The sequence below is a fragment of the Lonchura striata genome, chromosome 3 (genome assembly GCF_046129695.1).
Source record: "Lonchura striata isolate bLonStr1 chromosome 3, bLonStr1.mat, whole genome shotgun sequence".
NCBI classification, from domain to species: Eukaryota; Metazoa; Chordata; class Aves; order Passeriformes; family Estrildidae; genus Lonchura; species Lonchura striata.
This window is the reverse complement of record NC_134605.1, coordinates 27,424,150-27,443,479: the sequence shown is the minus strand read 5'-3', so window position 1 is coordinate 27,443,479 and position 19,330 is coordinate 27,424,150. Positions and strand designations below refer to the sequence as shown.

General features: G+C 43.7%; 1 protein-coding gene across 6 annotated transcripts in view; it reads left to right on the top strand.

Moving 5' to 3' along the window:
* The window catches only part of SPTBN1 (spectrin beta, non-erythrocytic 1), a 114,502-nt gene that overhangs the window by 35,581 nt on the left and 59,591 nt on the right, over positions 1-19,330 (top strand). The window contains exon 1 of one of the 6 annotated variants that reach the window (XM_021537677.3): positions 12,303-12,849. The exons of the other annotated variants lie outside the window; for them this stretch is intronic. Within the exon in view, the coding sequence (XP_021393352.1) occupies positions 12,741-12,849 (109 nt within the window). The 5' untranslated portion in view covers positions 12,303-12,740. Of the gene's footprint in view, positions 1-12,302; positions 12,850-19,330 lie in introns of those variants that run through there. 6 annotated transcript variants of the gene reach the window in all.

Here is a 19,330-nt window from a genome sequence, read left to right as displayed (position 1 = left end):
ACAGTGTGCATTTGGAATGATAGAGAAAATGCCTTCCCTGGGCAGGGCTGTGCTGAATGGGGTCAGAAGGAGCTTGTTGGTACCTGTGGTGATAGACAAAATTAACCTCAGCTTGGGTTGCTTTATTTTAATAGTTTACTCTTGTTTGAGGAATAAACTGTGATTTAATCCTGCCACATTAATGGTTGTAGGTTGTATCCTATTCCTTGGGTGGGAAATGCTTTTAGTATAAAGCTCATGAGACATGTTTGGGTCCCAGATCTCACCTTACTGCAGCTGCTTGTTCTACTTACTCTTATAGCAAGCAGAGCTCCCCACCTGAGTAATGAATAATAAACTTGAAACTCTTATTTCAAGGAGAAGTAATGTAAGGAAAGTACCTGAATTATTTAGCTAGCCTAAAACACATACCCATGTCAAAGCAAATAATTTTGCTGAAGATTCGATTCAGATATTTAAACATTTCCCCCACAGTATGGTGTATTTATTTTTCTTCTGAATAAGCATTACTCATAGTTATTTTAATTTGATACATTTCCATACTTGTAATTCTCTATGCTTGGTGCTGAGAATGCTGTGTGCTGCCAAAACTTGGCTTAGCATCCTGTATTGCTGCAGCACTGCTTGAAAGCTTAATCATGGTGCAGGGAGAGAGGAGTGAGGAGAGGTTTGTATTTCAAATCCAAGGTATAGTTAAAGGCTGAGCTGTGGTACTCCTGGCACTGTTCAACGTATGTTTTCAGATATGCTGTCTGGTGGGTAATCTTCCCCTTACATCTCCCCAGAAAGACACTGGCAGGTCTTTAACAATGCAGCCTGGAGCTGGGCTGGCAATAATCTCTGTCATTGTCCTCTTTCAGTGGAGACAGGCCCTTTCTGGAAAGGTGTTCTCTGATTCAGCTGCATGTCATAGGACTGGGCACAATGACCACTGGGTGAAAGCCTAGTGCACACACAGTCAGCTGAGGGATGTCAGGAGGTCCTTCTGAGCTCTGCAACCCCTTCATTTGACTGACTGTTGCACCATCACTTTCCTCTGTGTGAACTTCCCTGCTCTCTGGAGCAGTTGTGTGCCACCTTTGGGGTCTGGATTTACTGAACAGCACTTCAGCTTGACTTGGGTGAGTGCTGGCTCTTTGTGGGCATGAGCACCTCCCCACATCTCCAAGACTGGGCATCCTTCTGATAATAACATTTCCCACTCCAGAGGTCATGGGTGGGTTGTATCTCAAGAGTGCCTGTGGCTGTCCCCTTGCAGTGGGTCAGTGACAAGATATAAGAGAAGACTATCAACATCTTGCAGTCTATGAAATGCTCATGCATCATTAACCCCTTGTCCTAATATGAAATGTTCCAAATTAACACACCAGGCACTAGTTCCTTGAATTTCATCACCAAGATGCAAGCAGCTGTATTCCAAAGTAGAAGAGCTGTGGGCATGTTACACTGCCTGACTGATAGCTCTGTGTTCTCTGTGGGTGCAGGCACACTCTTTCCACACTCTTTCCACACTCTTTCACAAGCTGTGAAGTGCCTCTCTGGTGGAGCTTCCATCTCATGTTCATTCTACTTTACTGTTCCTTTAAGGTAAAGTAAGGTAAAGAGTGAGGAAATTATAAGTGAGGTTTGTAGCCAGAGTCTGATACTCTACTGTAGGAAGAATCCTGATGGCCCCAAAATTCGATCAGGATGTTGAAATATTTAAACAGCAAAGGCAGTAGGTGGTGGTCAGAATAATCTGTGATTGGAACAATGTCCTGAAGGAAAGCTCAGGTAAAGCAAGTATGATATAATAATAGGAGAAAAACAGTGTTGTTAGTACAGCAGCTGATAACTGATGTCATTAAAGCAGTCTGTGTACCATGAAAACCAGAATGCAAAGGGTTGTTTTGGTTTAAAACTAGGAAATCATCTGGGAACTCAACTTTCAATCAGAATCCAGATTTGGAGGGATATGCAACCAGATTGGTTGCCATTCATGTTGAGCTAATTCACTCTGCAACTGATATGAGAAGAAGGTAACTGATCCTTTCTTCACCAAGTAAGGTATCCCACTGTAGGAAATCATCTTTCACCTGTCCTTGTTCTCCGTAGTTCTTTAGAAGGTCTTGCTGGAAGACCAGGTAATTCTACCTGCTCTGTAGGAACCAAAAAGATATCATGTTTGTGCAAGATTCTTCATTCACAAATCCTCAAGGGTTGGATTTCATCTATCTAGGACCATTAGCTAACAGGATTTGTTGTGCAGCTCCTTGGTGCATGAAACTCTTGCAAAAAATCTTAAGAAACAGTTCAGTTGCTCAGCAGAATTTTTCATATTCAGCCTTTGGGCTGTGAGGTTCAGGTGTTCCATGCTTGCCAGCTCAGGTGCTGATTTCGGTAGCATGAGAGTTGTCACCTTTCCATTCCTTCAGTTAGCTAATTCAATATTAAACTTGGCTACAGTTACTCGCTTTTCTGCTCATTTATATTTTGCCCTTTTATCCTCTGGGTTCATACAAGTGACCAGAAGGTTTGCAACTCAGCTCTCTGGCCCATGAATTAAAACCAGTTTCAAAGTGTATTAAATGAGAGGACTTCCTAGTATGGGCAGGAGTGCATTCATTTTCCAGCTTCATCCAAGTGCCTGTGCGTAGGTCGGGGCACTCACTGGTGTTGCACGACGTGGTGTGTGGTGTTCGTGAGTCTTACAGGGCAATTGGGAGGCTGCATTTGTTGTGCAGCTCTCCTTAGTTGCCCATAATAGTCTTGTCATTCATGCCACTCACTTAAATTCTCCCAGCAGTAAGAGGGGAAAAGGCATTGAAATTGTTCCTGAAGTTACACTATTGAAAAGTTTCTCTTTTTAATATAGTGGAATAGCTATTTCATAAGGTTAAAAAAATTAGAGAAAACTTCCAGTAAGAAAGTTCTGGGTACCTTATGCAGGGCTAATTAGCCCATTGTGGCCCTGATATTTGAGCCATTCACCCCACAGCTGCAGTGCAAAAAGTCAGTAGAACAACCCCTCAAAGAAATGAAAAGGAAGATTCTGCTTCTAGTACTCTCCAGGTATCACACACCTGCCTGGCCCTGCTGTTGAGCACCTCTCTCATAGTGAAATTTCTGTTTCACTCTGAGCATACAGAATGAAGTTTCAAGTCTCAAACCAATAAAAAAGGGCAAAGTGCAATGATTTAAAGCTCAAGAGAATAAACTTTGGATTTGTTCTTGGCTTTGAAAGAGCATACTGAGAATAAGCTCTTGTAAGGTGTTTCCTAAGTATCCTGTACCTGAGCTATCCAGGACTTAAAAATCAGTCACTAATTTTAATGGCAGCAAGTGAAAGAAAAGAAGAGCTCAGCATTATAGTGACATTAATAAATCAACTTGAAAGTGCATGTGAAGGATTCACTTGAGACTAAACAGAAATATATGACTTAGAGCAGTGAAATCTGCTCTGCACTGGTGTGGAAGAGCTGGATATCAGCCCATGGGTTTGTTTAGAACTACAGGCCTAATGCATGCATACCCAGATGAGCATGAGTTTTACTCAGATAAAGGTTGATGGAATTATTTCAACAAAAGCTTTTCCACCCTATGCTTTTCTCACCCTATGCTTTCCTTCTGGATTTTACTTCTGGAACAATGTCTTCTGTCATTTCTGACTTCCCAGAATCCACAGAAGTGGTTGTTAGAAGCAGCAGTGTCATTTGGTGCGTTGTGTGTCATGCAGGCATGAAAGGAAGGAGCAGGGCAGCAGAGAGGCTGCTGTACTGCCACATGTCACCTGTGGTGCTGGCTGGGACTCCTGATGCACACTGTGCTCTTAGCAGAGAGTAATGAAAAGCTCAGCCCATCTGTCATTGTGCATTAATGCGTTGGCTTTTAAAGTTGCCATGGAGAACTGTTTCTAAAGCGGATAGCAAAAACCAGATGATAAATAATACTTTATTCTTAGCAGGTTTATTTTTAAAGATTATCAGCAGACTAACCCAAAAAGAAGAGCCAGTATCTCTGTGAAATACAAAATAACTTGCAAGTAGAAGCAAACAATGTATTCGAGGATCAAAAATGTAGCTTGGTACACAGGTCATTTGTATCTTGCTGCTGCAACAACGTGATCTTTGGTTTCAGTTGGGCACGGTTTGGGGGTTTGCCCTCTCTTTAAAATCAAAGAAGTCATGTTGCAAACTACAAGGAGGTGTAAATCACATTCTTGGTATTTTGATTAGATCCCTGGCCTTGTGTAGCCTCTTGAGTGGAGAGCCAACCTGGTGAGAAGTCCTATTGAATGTACCTTAGGAATTGTCTGGAACTGCATGTGCTTGTCTGCACCATGGACAGGATTTATGAGTACTTAGTAACGGAGTGGTGCATGACAGTGGTTGCATCCTGGTGAATGACTGTAATCTGGCATGCATTGTTCAGGCAGGATGAGCTGGGGCTGGAAAAAGAGGCTCATTGTCTCCCTGGGGACAGAGCAGGATAGGAGCAGTTCTGGCAGCAGCCCCACTCTGGAAAGTCTGAGTGCTGCTATCATTTTGTGTCTCCACTGAAATCCTTTCAGGACTAAGCACTGTTGAGGTGGACACGTATAAAGGAGAGCCCAGCATCTTGCCAGCATGAGCCTGTGTTGATTGATACCCGGATCTTGGAATTCCTGTTCATTAAGATCCTGGGCCGGAATACAGGTCCGTATCTGCTTCTAATAGTTCCTTGAGAAGAACTCCAGGCATATGCCAGTTCTTATGCACAGAGGACTCTGTGCTTGGATAGCAATGCAGTAATTTAACAAAATCAGGTACAAGAGGATTCTGTGCTCTAGTTAAGCTTATATATAAAAATCCATCTGTACCCAGAGGAAGCCAGTGGAAAACTGATGCATGTGTGCTGACTCTGTGTGCATAGGTGTATTTACCTTTGGGATATTACTCGTGAAATGTGTATGTAGATAATCCTGCAACAGGTCAGTCTGCACAGTCATAGCAGGGCATTTCGATACCGTGCCACTGCACTGACTTCCAGAATGAGCTCCCTTAGGTGGGAGCTATGCCTTTATTCCCAGAGCAACACAGCACACTGCTCTCCTGTCTACTCCAGTTTTCCTCATCCATTCATCCCCATGGCATCAGTGAAGAGTAAGAGCACCAGGGGACGTGCTTTTGGCTGCCCCAAAACACTGAGCTGAGGGGGAGGCAGTGTTCAGCATAAGCAGGGCAGGAGTTCTGGTGTGGGGATAAAGAGCTCTGGCTGCAGCAGCTGATCTGGGAAAGGAAAAATGCTCCCTGGGAGACACCCTCTGTGGAGTCAGTGAGAGCTGAGCCAGGCACTGTCTTAAGCCTGGGATAATATGCTGAAACTGACAATTTAGAGGAGACCTCCCAGTCAGATTGTTACCTGAATAAACTGGATTCTCCCCTGGCTTCTCTGAGACCATGCTGTCTTACACCAGCTGAGAACCTGACCAGAGGTGGGCCTTCATGGGAAACCTGAAGACTGAGAAGGCTACAAATATTCTTTTTTGCTGGAGTCAATATTTTAGGGCTATTTAATACAGAGAAACCATGAGACCCTTCACTGTGATAATAAGATTGTTTTTAGATAATTTGCTGAATAATCTTGGAAATATAAAGGATTTCTTATTTTTAGAAACTATATGCCAATATTGGCAATATATATATATTTTAAAGTTATGACTTCTCTCAGGGGTGAGCTTAGCTGTGGATGAATTTCAAAACCTAGTCATGAGTCTGTAATTCAAAAGAAGTCTTTCCACAAAAAATGCGTATGCAGAAGAGAATGTTCTCATCTCATGTCTTTAGCATCTAACTAGCAATGTTTCTGTTTTTATGTTATTTATTCAGCCAAATCTGCAATGTGCCTTGCATTTTTTCCTTCTGTTTGTTGCTGGGATACTGCCTGAAAGCACTCCCTGAAGTATAAATAATATCTAACAGAGCACACTGCAAAGTGAAATTCAGTGCAGGATTCAAACATGTTTACTAATTTCTGTTAAACTTGGAGCTCTTCTAATGGGGAAAGATTAGTGATGAAATCATTCCCTCAGATCAGAGCTTTGATTCTTATCTTGAGGTAATATTCTGGAGAGATATAAACCCAGATTGCCTGGAGATGAATTTCCTTGATGGGGAAAAGGTAAAAAGAACAGGAATGGGGATGAGAACCAGCCACATGGAGAGGGTGATGAAAATCCACTTTTAAGTTTCACTTCTTTGGTTTCCAGCATTCTCCCTAACAGTTTTGAGCTCTTTTAGTGAGCAATTTTGAGCTCTTTTAGTGAGCAAGGCAATCACTAGTATTTTTATTTTGCCAACCACTTTGTATGTGTGTGTTGTGTGAGGATTTTTCAAGTTTTTCTTCCTTTATTAAGCCTTGAAGGCAGAGAGGTGTCAAGTGACAGTGTTTGTACATCCACTTGTACAATGTATGCTTTTTTTCAATATATCATCTATAAATGAAGTTAGCTGCTCTGGAATAATAACTTCATGAGTTGGACACAGTTAATACTTGTCAATTGACCACTATGCTTTTTTGTGGAGAGTGGCAGTTTCCAGATAGGAACATACTCTGGCTTGTGGAGATTTTTAAAGATCACTGTATTCTGCTGCTCGTTTTCACCCAATTTCCATTTTGCTCAAGAGTAACAGGACATTGAATTGTCATGCCTGAGTGATTATGGTGTAGCAACAGTGCATCTGTGTTCCTGGTCAGACTGCAAAGAAAAAGAAAATGGTGCAAAAGGGAGGAAAAGGAAGGTGCACATTTCTGTGTCTCTCTCCTATACATATAAACATAGGTGCAATTCAGGTGGAAGAGAAAGGAGGGAGAGTCAATGACAATAATCCCAGCTTCTGAAAAAGTAAATCTAAACCCATAAGAATTTTCTGCATGAAAATGAACAAGTGTTTTCATGATAAAATTTCACAGCCAGCGAATGTGTTAAGTGTGTACCTGTGTAGTGTACTTGATATGAACAGGCTTTGTAAGGGCTGTCCATCTGTGTCAGGGAGCAAGCCAAGTGTATTTCATGGGCAACAAATAAAACCTGGGAATGTAGTTTCAGCTTTTCAGGGGTGACTTCCCTGTCTTGGTGAGTATGGGAAAAGCAGTACAGGTTGGAATGCAAACCAACAGAAATGGGAATTTTTTCTGAAATGTTCTGCAAGTGCCTCCTGTAGCTCTTCCCTGCTGTCCTTCCTGGCAGGTGTTTGATTCCTGCAGTTAGCAAGGACATGCTGTTACAAAAGTCATGTCAACTTTCCTATTAATCTGGGACTACTGTAAACTGAGACCCGAAACCAGGTGGAACTGACCCAGTTTCAGTAATAAATTGATATTCTGGCCTGGTTTGTGAAAAAATTTCCCAAGGTTTTGGTCTCACATGTCACAACCTAGAGATTCACCTGGAGCCCAAAGCTGGTTTGTACCTGGGACTCAGAGCTGAGTTGCTGGAAGGCCAGCCCAGACATGGCAAAAGGAAAGCATGTTAACAGACTCTTCTGTAATAAAAATCCTTGTCTCCTACTTTTTAATGGGCCTCTTTTCCTTGCCTTTGGATTGCATTTGCTCTCCAATGCAATGTGAGTTGCAGAGAATGTATCTGGAAGGGACTAGGAGGACCTGGTGACAGCATAGTTGCCGCTGACCTAAAAGCCCCTTTGAACAGAAACACTGAGATACTTTCTGCAATAGAAGTGTTACTGAAGAGATCTCTTGGTTTGCTTGTATTCATCTCACAAGCATGTGAGAGAGTTACCAAGTGTTGCAGGACATGGCAGGTTATAAACTGAAGGGTTCTGTTCCCTCCAATACCTGCAGCAGAGATAATGAGCTTGGCAGCTCATTTCTGCTTGGTGTGTGGGCTGCTGCTCCCTGCTTCCAGCATCTTAGATAAAAAACTGGAGGGAAACCAGCTAACTCTTCAGGATTCATGTTATGCAAATTGTCAAATAGGGTAAAAATAACTATTTCCTATTACGTTCTAGAACAATCCTCCAGCAAAACCTATTTTTCCTTGCTCCAATATATAAGGATAGATTTTGTTTTTACTGTGAGGATGGAGGCAAGTGTCATAATGAGTTTTCAGTTCCTAACTGTAGCACTTAGGGGATGTGTAGGAACTTTACCTACCTTCAGGAGAGGAGCAAAATGTTACATGATTTCTCTGGCATTTTAGTTTAATAAATCATCCTTTTTATCTTGATGGTTTTTTGGTGGTTTTTTTTCCCCCCTAATTAGCCACAACTAGAGAATTTAGAAGAACAAGAAAGAGTAAAGAGAAAAGACAAGCGTGATGATTAACCAGACTCATAATTATTGTAAGCTTTGGCTTAGAAACATTGTTAATTCGGAATTTGGAAGGCACTTTTGTTGGATCTAGCATTAGTTTCTTCCTCAGAAACCCTAGTTTTTTTCCTTTGTGTCAGAGCCTGTTCACTTCAGCAGCATTTTTTAGAACCATGTAAAGACAGAGCCCAGGAGAGACCCTTTTATGTTCTGGGGTAAGCAGCTGTTTCTAAATGTCACTTGTACATTCATAATATTACTGTAATCAACCTCTCGTTCTCCTTGAGGCTTTGCAAAGCTCTGATCATGTCAACCAGGACACTCTGCATTATGGCTAAGTGGATAATCACTTGTGTTTTATTCATTCTGAACAAGTACACAAGCCATCATCACCTGGCAGGTGCTATAAGACAGGGACAATTCAAACTGTGCCAGCAAAAGTTATTGCACAGTTACAGGCAAAAAATTGAGAACAAAATTTAGAGAACAAAAAAACCCCCAAAACCCAGCACACCCCTCTCTCCTCAATATGCTAAGATTAATATATGATCTGGTCCTTCTTTTCCTCCACTACTGTAATCACTAATGAATTACACCATGGACAATTTCCAGCTGTGTTGATGTGATAAGTTGCACTTGGCCCAGTGCTCCAAAGCTATCTATGGCTTTAAAGTATTCAATCCCCTCTATAACATATTATCTAATTAGTGTTGTCAAGGGCTTATTCAATTAAAGACAAACAGGGAAAATGAGTAGAACTGGGGTGTCACAAAGGGCTTTACATGCAGAGCCTTGTGATTGATCTGGTGCATCTCCACATGGCAGCAGAAAACGGCTCAGGTTCACTCATTTGCAATCAACAGCAGACCAATGCATTAGGTTTGGTGTGACTCACAAAACGGGGAGCTGGCAGGATGCCCATTTGGAAGCAGTCTTGCTACATACGGTGTAGCATTTCACAAACACAGACATGTCCCCATTTTGCTTTGCTCTTTCCACTGAATTCCCATCAACCTGTTCAGCAGAGCCTTTAAGATGTACAGCAGTACCCAGCAAAGCAGGAGGAAGGCTCTGGCAGTTGAGCCTGGCACCAGGGCCAGCCCCAGGAGCTGAACCATCATCAACAAAGTCTGTCACATCTGCTGCTAGGGGGCACATTGTTCAGCCCAAATGCCAACCTGGATGGCAGCTCACATGAGGTCAGATATTTCCAGCAAGTGCTGCTGACAACATGTCAGGGTTTAGTGTCTCTATTTGTCAAACCTTGAACAAAATAAGCTCAGTTCAAGCACAGGTTCTTCCCTTTTCCTTTAGCTTTCCCCTCTGCTCACTGTAGCCTGCATTGCTCCATACCTGCTGCAATTCCTTCCCTTTAAGGTAGTGTTTAGTGCTACTGGGTAGGCCAGAATTGGGAGGGACATAGAGAGGGGACACAGACCAAAAAAAAAAAAAAAAATCAAACACCAAATTTTGTTCAGTATGCCCTGAAGCTTGCCAGCTTCAGTTGTCCCACAGGGGACAAGCTGAAGCGTAAATGTGTGTGTGTGGTGCTAATGTTTCATGATGGGGTGGGTAAGGCTAATCTGTGTTTTATATGGGCCTAAGCCAAATAATTATTTTTAGATTTTACTATTTTCCTTTTGTAATAGTTTACTTCTTAATATTTTTAATAATGACCATTAGTGCATTACCTGCCGAAAGTTTTGGGAAAGCTTTCAGCTGGGGAAAAGTTCCTGACTTATGGCCTTCATGGTGTTAAAAATGCTCCAGTTTCCCCGTCACTCACTTGGACTTTAGTTTTACCTTCTGAGCTCACATAGCAACACCTGTTTGCTCAAGGTGGGACAGACTGAGTTGATATGCCTGCAGGTAGGGCCTGGCTACCTGCCTGCTCTTGAGGGGAAGGGTTTGCATTTAATTATAACGTAGGTCAGGCATGGCAGGCAAAAGCTGCTGTTGGTAGGAAGCTGCAAGAGAAAAATCTGTGATGAAAATAAGCCTGTACTTGTGTGCTGGGCAAAACATGCTCCTCCAGCCCAGCAGAGTTCACCTTGCTATGTTAATGGCTCAGTTTACCCAGCTCTGCTCTTGGGAATTCAGGTGCCTTTGGTATTTTGTGCTGCCCTTCTTCCCTGGAAACCCCATGGCCAGGACTGGCGTGTGGGTGCCCATGTGCTGGAGGGACAGCTGGCTGCAAAAAGGTTATCAAGGGAGGGTTAAGCAGGAGCCTGCCACATCAGCCCATTGTTGTCTGGAAAGCAGCATCCTGCCTGGTGGCTTGCAACTGCAGGTGCTTCCTCAGGTCCCCATGACGCCTTCCAGACATGTTTTTTAGGGCATGAGCCTACAGGGCCTGGTCCCCTACACAGCCACTTTCCCCCCTGATACTGTAAAACCTGTCTGAGGCAGTTGAGGAGTCCTTTGTGACCAAGTGGGGTCATGCTGAAGGGATTGAAGGCCAGCTTTCAGAAATGTTTTAGGCTCTGCTAGAGGTGTGCTGTAGTCTTGTCTAAATACAGATATAAATAAATATAGCTATAAATACAGCTATACTGAAATAAAGGGGTGCACTGAAATACCCCAGTAAAAGCCCTTCTGTACCAATGTAAATTACTCTGGACTAGAACTATGGTGGTGCTTTAAGTAAAACAGTATAATTGAAAGCCATAAATATTTTAAATACATTTATGACCTCAGAAGCAGTGGCCAGACTTTTCAACAGTCTATGTGTCTATGTGTTTTTTGAAACCTGATCTTCAGCTGAGAAGTGTCAACTTCCATCACTTCCCCCTAAACTGGCAGTGTACATGGCTGGACTTTGTGCACATTTGTTCCCTGGTGTGCTGGTAATGGCTGGTTGAATTTCTACCTTGCATTGAGCAGGACCTTGGGCTGCAGTGAGTAGGGGAGTGGGCTGAGCTTCTCCCACAGAAATTGTCCTCACAGAAATTACTATATGACTTAAGCCTTGTGAAATTATGGTATCAAAACAAAGACAACATTTTGAAATGTTTAATGAAGGGATGGAGTGGGAGGAGGAGAGAACATGGATTCCAGTGGAAAGGAATTTGGAAATGCAAGAAGAAAAGAGAAAACATTTTTGTGAACATTATCAGCAGTTTTAAAAATGAACAGGCAAATGTTATATACTGAGACTATGAATGTGGAATTGACCTTTAAATTTCACTTACAACTAAGTGAGGGCTGGGAGCTCATGTCCCTGAGGGAAAACTGACATCCTGTATCTAATACCATCTGCAGGAACTGGCTTCCAGGGCCAAGCCCAGCTGCTGCTGCTGCTGTGCACGTTTGTATTTCGGCAGGGTATTGAGGTGCCAGTCAGAGCTCGGCGAGGCATCCTTATTTACGTTAGAGCCCTCCCCCTCAGTGCACAGCCCATTAATCTTGCAGTAATACCCAGCACACTGATAACTGGGCAAGGAGCCACATGCACAGGGCATGTCAAAATCCTCAATATCGTCAAGTAACATAAACCGAAGTGACAGGAGTTGCCTGTTTAAAGAACCTTTCGACAAAGCTTTCGTTTGTTCCCGGTGTGCTGAAGGGTACATCTCCCCGCGTCCCCTCCTCGGCTGGTGCTAAATACTGAATGAGCGCTTCTGTGTGTGGTGCTTCTGCAAGCCGACAACCCCGCAGATAAATAAAGAAAAGTACCCTCCTTTTCAAGTGATAGTAATCTGAGACTTTTCCATTACATGAGGCTCCTAACAAAAGGTTGTAATTCCAGCTGCTAGGCTCGGGAAGGTACCACCGTGCGCGGCGGCGGTGCCGGCAGCGCGGGGCCGGGACCCCGCGGGCAGCCACTCCCGGGGCGCGGCGGAAGGACTCGCTGGGGCGTTGCGAGAGCCGGGACGCTCTTCCCCTGCTCCGCCGCCCCTTCGCCCTTGGTACAGCCTTCCTTTCCTCCACCGTGCCGTATGGTAATTGAGTGACATCAGCCCGCGCCCGGGCGGCTGCTGTTTATATTACAAACCAGCAGAAAGGTCTGAGGTGTGCGCGGCTCCTGGGAGCGCCGGCCAGGGCGGCAGCGCGTGGCTCCATGCTGCCTTTACTTCGGCCTGAATCGCACGCTTGCTTTTATTCCACTTGGTTTCGCCAGAGCCAGACGAGCATTTGAACCAGATTCAAGCACTTGAGAATTGCCTGTTGTGGAACTGGTAAAAAAACCCAACCAAACAACAAAAAAAAAAGCAAACAAAAAACACCCTCCTGGTGCTTTACGTTTGAATCCATTACAGAGAGCTTACCGCCAAGCCACACTGCTGGATTTTGAACCGAAGCTGTTATTTACTTAGGGCTCAGGGGGGGAGCGTTTTCGCTAGGGACTGACGCCAAACTACTGGAGGAAGCTGGGATTTACCTGGATGTGTGGTAAAGAGACTTGTGGTTCCTTTATGCTGCAGTTCATCGTATCCGTACGCTACCTGTAAATGGAATTACAAAAATCAACCAGTATGCCCGGGCCGTTGTCCCCAGGATATGCAGCTCAGGTGCCGTATAACTATAACCAGTTAGAAGGACGATTCAAGCAATTACAAGGTAAGCCTGTGCGGGTTTTTTGGAGGTATTGCCATGCTATGATCCTTGTAAACATGTTAGTCCTGGCTTATTCTCATTGCACCGAGGTGCTAGTGAGCGAGGACAAAAGTGGTGCTGTGGCAAAAAGCTCTGAGTTCTTTTAAGGGATACTGTGTAGCTTTTCTCACTCCGAAGGTGTCCTGAGCCTTACACGGGGTAAAGGTGTGTATCCAGCCTCTGAGCCACTTAGCCTTGCAATGAAGACTAAGCCAGACCACGTCTCTCAGAACAATAAGGGACAGAGTGAGGAAGCAGTCTTCTATTTATTTTATCCTTAAATGAAGTACAGTTAAAACTGGCCATCACTCATAAATCCTAGATGTGCTTAGGTGCAGTTTGCCGTGCAAGGGCCCTTTCCACCCCCTGAGTACCTCCTGCAAAGGCGGGTGGCTTCAGTTCTTCAAATGAAGAACAGTTGCATAATTCCCTAACGAATTCGTTTGCTCACGCTATAGATATCTGAGAAAGCTCTCGTGTACTTTAACATTCCCAGTTTTCTTTGCTTTTATACAGGGAGAATGACCTTTAATATTTTCCCCTTAAACTCCCTGTCTGTTTAAGAACCAGAAGTTTCTTTTGGGGGTGCCATATGCTCTCTGCAGGGAGGGTAGGCCTTGACCGGGTTGCAAACCTCCAGTGCAGGGGGAAGGATTGTGCCCAGCAGCTCCGTGCTTCAGGCAGGGTAAAACAAGCTCTCTTGTTTCTCTGTGGAAGACTCATCCCAACAATGAATGAACTCCGGGATTTCAGTTGCAAAATAAAAAAGAATTCTTCACTGAAACCAAACCTCCTCCTCTAGATCCATGTGACTCTGGAGATAGTCCCAGAGCAGCCTGAGTACAGCGAAGTGCTGCCCTTCTGAGCATGTTTCTTAATTTACTCTGGTCTGTGCTGCAAGTGTCGTCTGTGGTTCCTGTCAGAGAGAGGGCAAGAGCCTGGTTAGTGCAAAGAATGTTCCTATTTGTTGGGTTAAGCAGGGCGGGAAAGAAAATCTTTCATTCATAGCACTTGGTTTATCCTGTAAACTGGCACACAGCAATGGCTGCACACTGCATGTAATAAGGCAAAATTACAGCATCCTAAACACTCAGAACATGGAAATTCCTGGGACAAGGCATGGAAAATCCAGGCTCCAAAGTTGCACATGAGGGAATGCGTTACAGGCTTTATCTTGAACATCTGTCAGATCTTAGGCTGTGGTACTTGTGTTGGAAAGAACTGTTTGTGGCATGAAGAAAAACCTGGCTCATGCCTCTTTCTTTGCTGGTTTAGTTAGCAGTCTAAAGAAGGCAGATTTTATCATTTTCAGGGTCACTGCTTCAGGAATCCATTATCTGTGTGTTTATATCACATTGAAAGAGGAAAGCAGACCGCATTGTTGAAAGCACAGAAAGTGAGTTTTCCCTTCAGTGGAATGCACTGAGTTGACTTAAAAAGGTTAAAAAAAGATGCAGTGCTCTCCCTGAAGTACTGCAATTTCCTCCAGCAGAAGAGATAAAGTGCAGTAAATTCTGTGCAGTTTTGCAGCAGACCATCCTGTGGCTGTTTATTTACATCACAGGCTTGAAAATTAGTGCTGCCAGTGATTTTGTTCAGGGTGGAGCTTAGGTGCAGGCAGTGTTTTAAATTATGAACCATATACTTCATGAAATGCCAAATAACCATACAAAATATCATGTGTGATGGAAAGGGAGTGGCTTAACTCTGTTGACACAGAAGAGGTCTTTCCTCAGATTAGTGCCTCTTTGCTTGAAGAATGTCTACAAAGCCACTGTTTTGGAGTTGTAAGATTTTCAGGGCTTTCTTGCTGGAAGGCACTGGTGGGAACAGGGAGTGTTCCATGGCACTGGGCAAGACTTAAGCCCAGCGTAGATGAGCTGAATATATGTAATTTTTTTAAATTACAGATTTATCACCAGTTTTACCTCTTTCACAATGGAGGTGTACAAACAAATAAGAGCAGATGCATTTCAAATAATTACATACTCCTTGATAATTGTTTCACCCCTCCTGCTCTGGGTAGGAGGGCTCTCTGGAGCATTGGCACCACACAGATTACTTTAACTTCTCCTCATGTCCTTCAGACACTGAATTTACCCCTCTTTTCTTCATAGTTCCTATGGTTACCTTGTGTATCTCCAGCTTTGCACTAGATCAGAGCAAGATACTGTTTAGATGTAGTGAATGTTGAGTTTTCATCAAAAAAAGCACTCGGGAGTATATTGTTTTGTCTAAAGTAACACAGAGTGAGTGCTCAGGCCCTGTACAAAGAGAAGTCTGAATCAGCAATGAGTAGAAGACAACCCTCTCTGATCTCCTCTTTCCTAAAATAGACAATGAGGTTTGACACTACCAGCTTCACATAAGGAGAGAAGCCAGACGAAATCTACCCCAAAATACTATGGACAAAGCAAATCCACATCATACGTGATTCCCATGGCACTCCTATGCTCCACCTCTTTTAAATGCCTTGAAGTGATGATTGTAAAGAAACTCTCCTTCAACTTTATGATGGTTGTGGGGTGATTAAAGCAGATTTTCCAGCCCAGTCCCACTGGGGTGTGAAAGCCAGTGCAGGTTGTGGGACTGCACTGAAAGGACCAGACTGGCTCCTTCTGCACCTGGAAGGGTCACTTGGCTGTGGATCCCAGCTCCCATTTGCCTTGATGGGCCAAAGAGAAGCAGGATGTGGCAGAAGCCATTGCTAGGAGTGAATCAAGACTCTCTTTGTATCAAAAGAAGCCCTGAAGGCCAGTGTACGATAATCCAGGAGTTTAGCATACTCAGCCCTTGTGCTAGTGAGAATGTCGGCACAGGTGCGGGGAGAAAAATGCTTTAGCAAGTTGTGTTTCCTTTATTAAGTTTCAGTAAGTTCCTATTATGCTTAGTTCACCCAGTCATGGAATGATAGGTGAGTGATACTATCAGTGGTTGCTATCATCGTAAACCTAGGCGTGGAGTTTTGGTTCTCATGGCCACTTGTGCAGTAGAAAGGGATCAGGTTGCACGGCTGCAGTTGCTCTCTGCAAGTAAAGACAGAACCCCAAAACTTGTTTGTGGGAAACACGCTGCCGTGGAGCTTGTGCAGGTTCTGTCAGTGGAGAAAGTTTGTCCTGCTACATTGAGGAATGAAATGCAAATCAAACCAGATATATTGTTGTTGTTATAAAACGAAGGCTGTCCCCTGTGCTATGGTAATGTGGCAGGAAGCTGTAGATTGGCTGGGCATGTGTGTAGGAGCTGGCAGGAAGAGGTTAACGCAAGTCAGGAATTTGGAAGGAGATCCCTGCAGCTGTATCAGCTTCCAGCGGGAAAGGTGCACAGGGAAGCAGTTATCATCACTGCTCCAGGGGCTCTTTGCCACCCGGTTAGCAGGACAGTGGTATTTATTAACATCTCTGGCATTTGGGAGCTTGATGACTCTATCAGCTCCTGCCCTGTCATTGAAAAGTTGGGTCTCAGCTCCGGGGCTGTGCCCGAGGTGTGAGATTTCCAGTGGTAATTACAAATGTGAAATCTTGGGGGATGGAGGCGAGCTAGATCTGCACTCCTGATAAGTCCCAGGGAAAGGTCAGCTTTCAAAGGAGCTCTGCCGTGTGTCCTGCTGTGCGGGATGTTTCAGGTTGGGGCACTTTTGTAATGCTGCCTTTCAGGCTGGACACATTTTAGTGGGAGTCTGGTGTGTTTTGGTGCTCAGGCTGCATGAGAGAAAGTGCATTTCTTTTGAGCCGTGTTAGAAATAGTATGTTTGAAAAACTGGACACTGGAATAAACTGTAGGAAATATGAGCTGCCTTTCTCATCAGAGGTGTTTAAGATCAGTTCTAAACTCTGTTTCATGGGGGTACAAAGCTGACTGACTGCACAGCACTACCTGCAACAGGAAAGGCAATACAACTGTATTTCAGGTGTTTGGGGCAAAGTCCCTCTCTCTGATAGAAGAGCCTTCCAGAAGAAGAGCTCCTTGGCTTGGAATCCTTTGATCTGCAATCATCCAAGGAGGTTTGGCCTAAAAAGAGACACACACTGCTTCAATTTTTAAGTGGTCAATGGTAATCAGCTTGATCATGTATGAATATATGTGTAGGTTGGTTCCCATCTAAGCTGCAGGATTGCAGGAAGATTTTCTTGGTTTTCTGTTCTCAATCAGGGCTTTCCCACAGCTTTTGCTGCAAGAAAATCTTCCCCCAAATCCCCATCTGTGCTCAAGGTTAAACAGGGAGCTCCTTCTGCCGACAGAGCAGTTTGCAAGAGTTGCTGTGCTGTCCTGCACTAAGGCAGAGACGCCCTCTGTGTCACCAGGATCCTTGGAGTTCCTCCTGTGGGTGCCCTTTGAGCAGCCAGTTTCAGCAGTCCCTTCCTGATTTACCTTGTGAAAGCTTCGAGTCTCCTGGGAGCAGTGACCTGCATAGCTCCAGACACTGATTACTGACCTGGTACACCCTACTTTGTCTACCAAATGGGTCACTGGCATTTCTTGTCATGGTAATTTCTGTTAAAGCTGAAATTCGGGGAAGATGAATTTCATTCTGAATGGATGAAATGTGTCTGGGTTACACGGATTTTTGGCTTGCCCTCTCCCCACCATGTTCTCAGATCCACCAAAGGTGGAAATTCCTGTTTGTGTGGCAAATTTTGCTTGATTTTCTGGTGTCTGCAACACTCCAAAGCCTCAATGTGCCACAGCACACTTCAGTCTTCCAGTTTGGGTGAACACCTGAGCACAAGGTGCACAGTTGGAAGTCCTGTCAGATTTGCAAGGAGTTTTAAAGGGATCCTAAAACTGACTTAAATGTGCATTTCTGTGATAGCTGGGCCCTTATTCCTTCCAGTGTAAAGATCCCTGCAAACATATCCAAATCCTGACTCAGTTTTTGGGCAGAAAATTGCTTTTTCTGGTCATGGGTTTTGGTACTTGTGCAGATAGAGAAGGCAAATTAAAGGAGCTTAGGATAGGGTATTTCTGCTCATGTGGTCAGTGTTGATACAAGTCGAAATTAAACTTTTAAATTGGATTTGGCTTCTCACTGAAATAACGGTGAACTTCTACAACTCCAAGCTGTTGGCTCAGGTTTTTTGTAGTCTGTTCTCTTCAGTTTTCATTTATAGTATGCTTGTAACATTTGGTTTTTTAACTGTGTGTGTAAGGAACTTAATTTTAAAACAATCAGAAATCTCTAGGTGCTCTAGCCTAATTTTGTTTTAAAAAGGGCAGTTCTGGAGCACTTTTTGCGGCTCTGAAATTAAGTAAACAAAGCTTGTAAGCAGATATTTTCACATGGGACAGTGGGGTGTTTTGAATACCCTGCGGGAGAAATGTAGCGAGAGTAAAATGATTTGTGTGGTGCTCAACTGGTGTAAATCTCCACACCTCATGGATCTGGGAATGCACACAGGAATCAGCCCTTGTGTGTTTCTGCATTCCATGTCTCCAAGAAGCTCAGGGTCACAGACCATTCCAGTGTTTGATGGGCATGTTATAATCACCTCGGAGTACAGGCTCCTATCCCAAATATTTTTCCTATCCAAAAGCCCTATTCAAATGGACTGTGGGTTTTGCCACTAAGTTGTGTGGAAAGTGGGGCAATAAAACAAGCCTACAGACAGAGATGAAAGTGGTGATAAAACAACAGAACAATGGTTGTCTTCCATTCCTGAGCACTTTCCCAATTCGGGTTTGTGATTTCCTCTTTCTCCTTAGTTTCTTTCATCTCTCTGTTTTCTGTTGGGTGCATGCTTTGACAATTAAACTGGATGAGCTGCTAGCTAAGCTTAGTAGAAATGATGAAGGAAATCTAATTACGTGATTCACAAAATCTCCATTCTCTCTTCCCTCTACTAAACTCCTCTTCTGTGAGATCCCAGCACAGGGTGTGTGGTTTGTTAACCCTTCTGCTCAGAGTCCAAATTTCATGAGTATTTTATTACTAACAGTTCTGAAAGTATTTTTGTTCATATTTAAGATGAATTGAGAAGTATTACGTATCAGCTATTAAGTATCAGCATTTGACAATGACATCTTTTCCTCATGTGAAAATTAATTATCTTCATTGAATAGATGGGTTTGGGAAAACTCTTACACCAAATATTGGAAATTAGTCTCTGTTGACTTTCAAAGTTGTGGTAAAGGAGGTAGAATGTCATAAATAACATGGTTGAGAATCTGCCTTGCTCTTCCCAGAAGAAATCAAATCTGAAATTACATTTGGATGTTTGTATCTGGGCGAAGCAGGTAATGGCCTTTATCCCAGTGTGATTGTCTGAGTGAAGTGGCACTTCATCAAAGATTAAAGTTGTTTAATTAAGTATTAGTAAACAACTCCCCTCCCACTCAAAATGAGTCCTCACATTTCTGTCAGAGGAGAAGGGCCCAGAGGGATGGTAAAGGCCCAGAGGGATGGGAAGCACTCATGCTTGTGACTTGCTGTGCGGAGCCCGAGGTC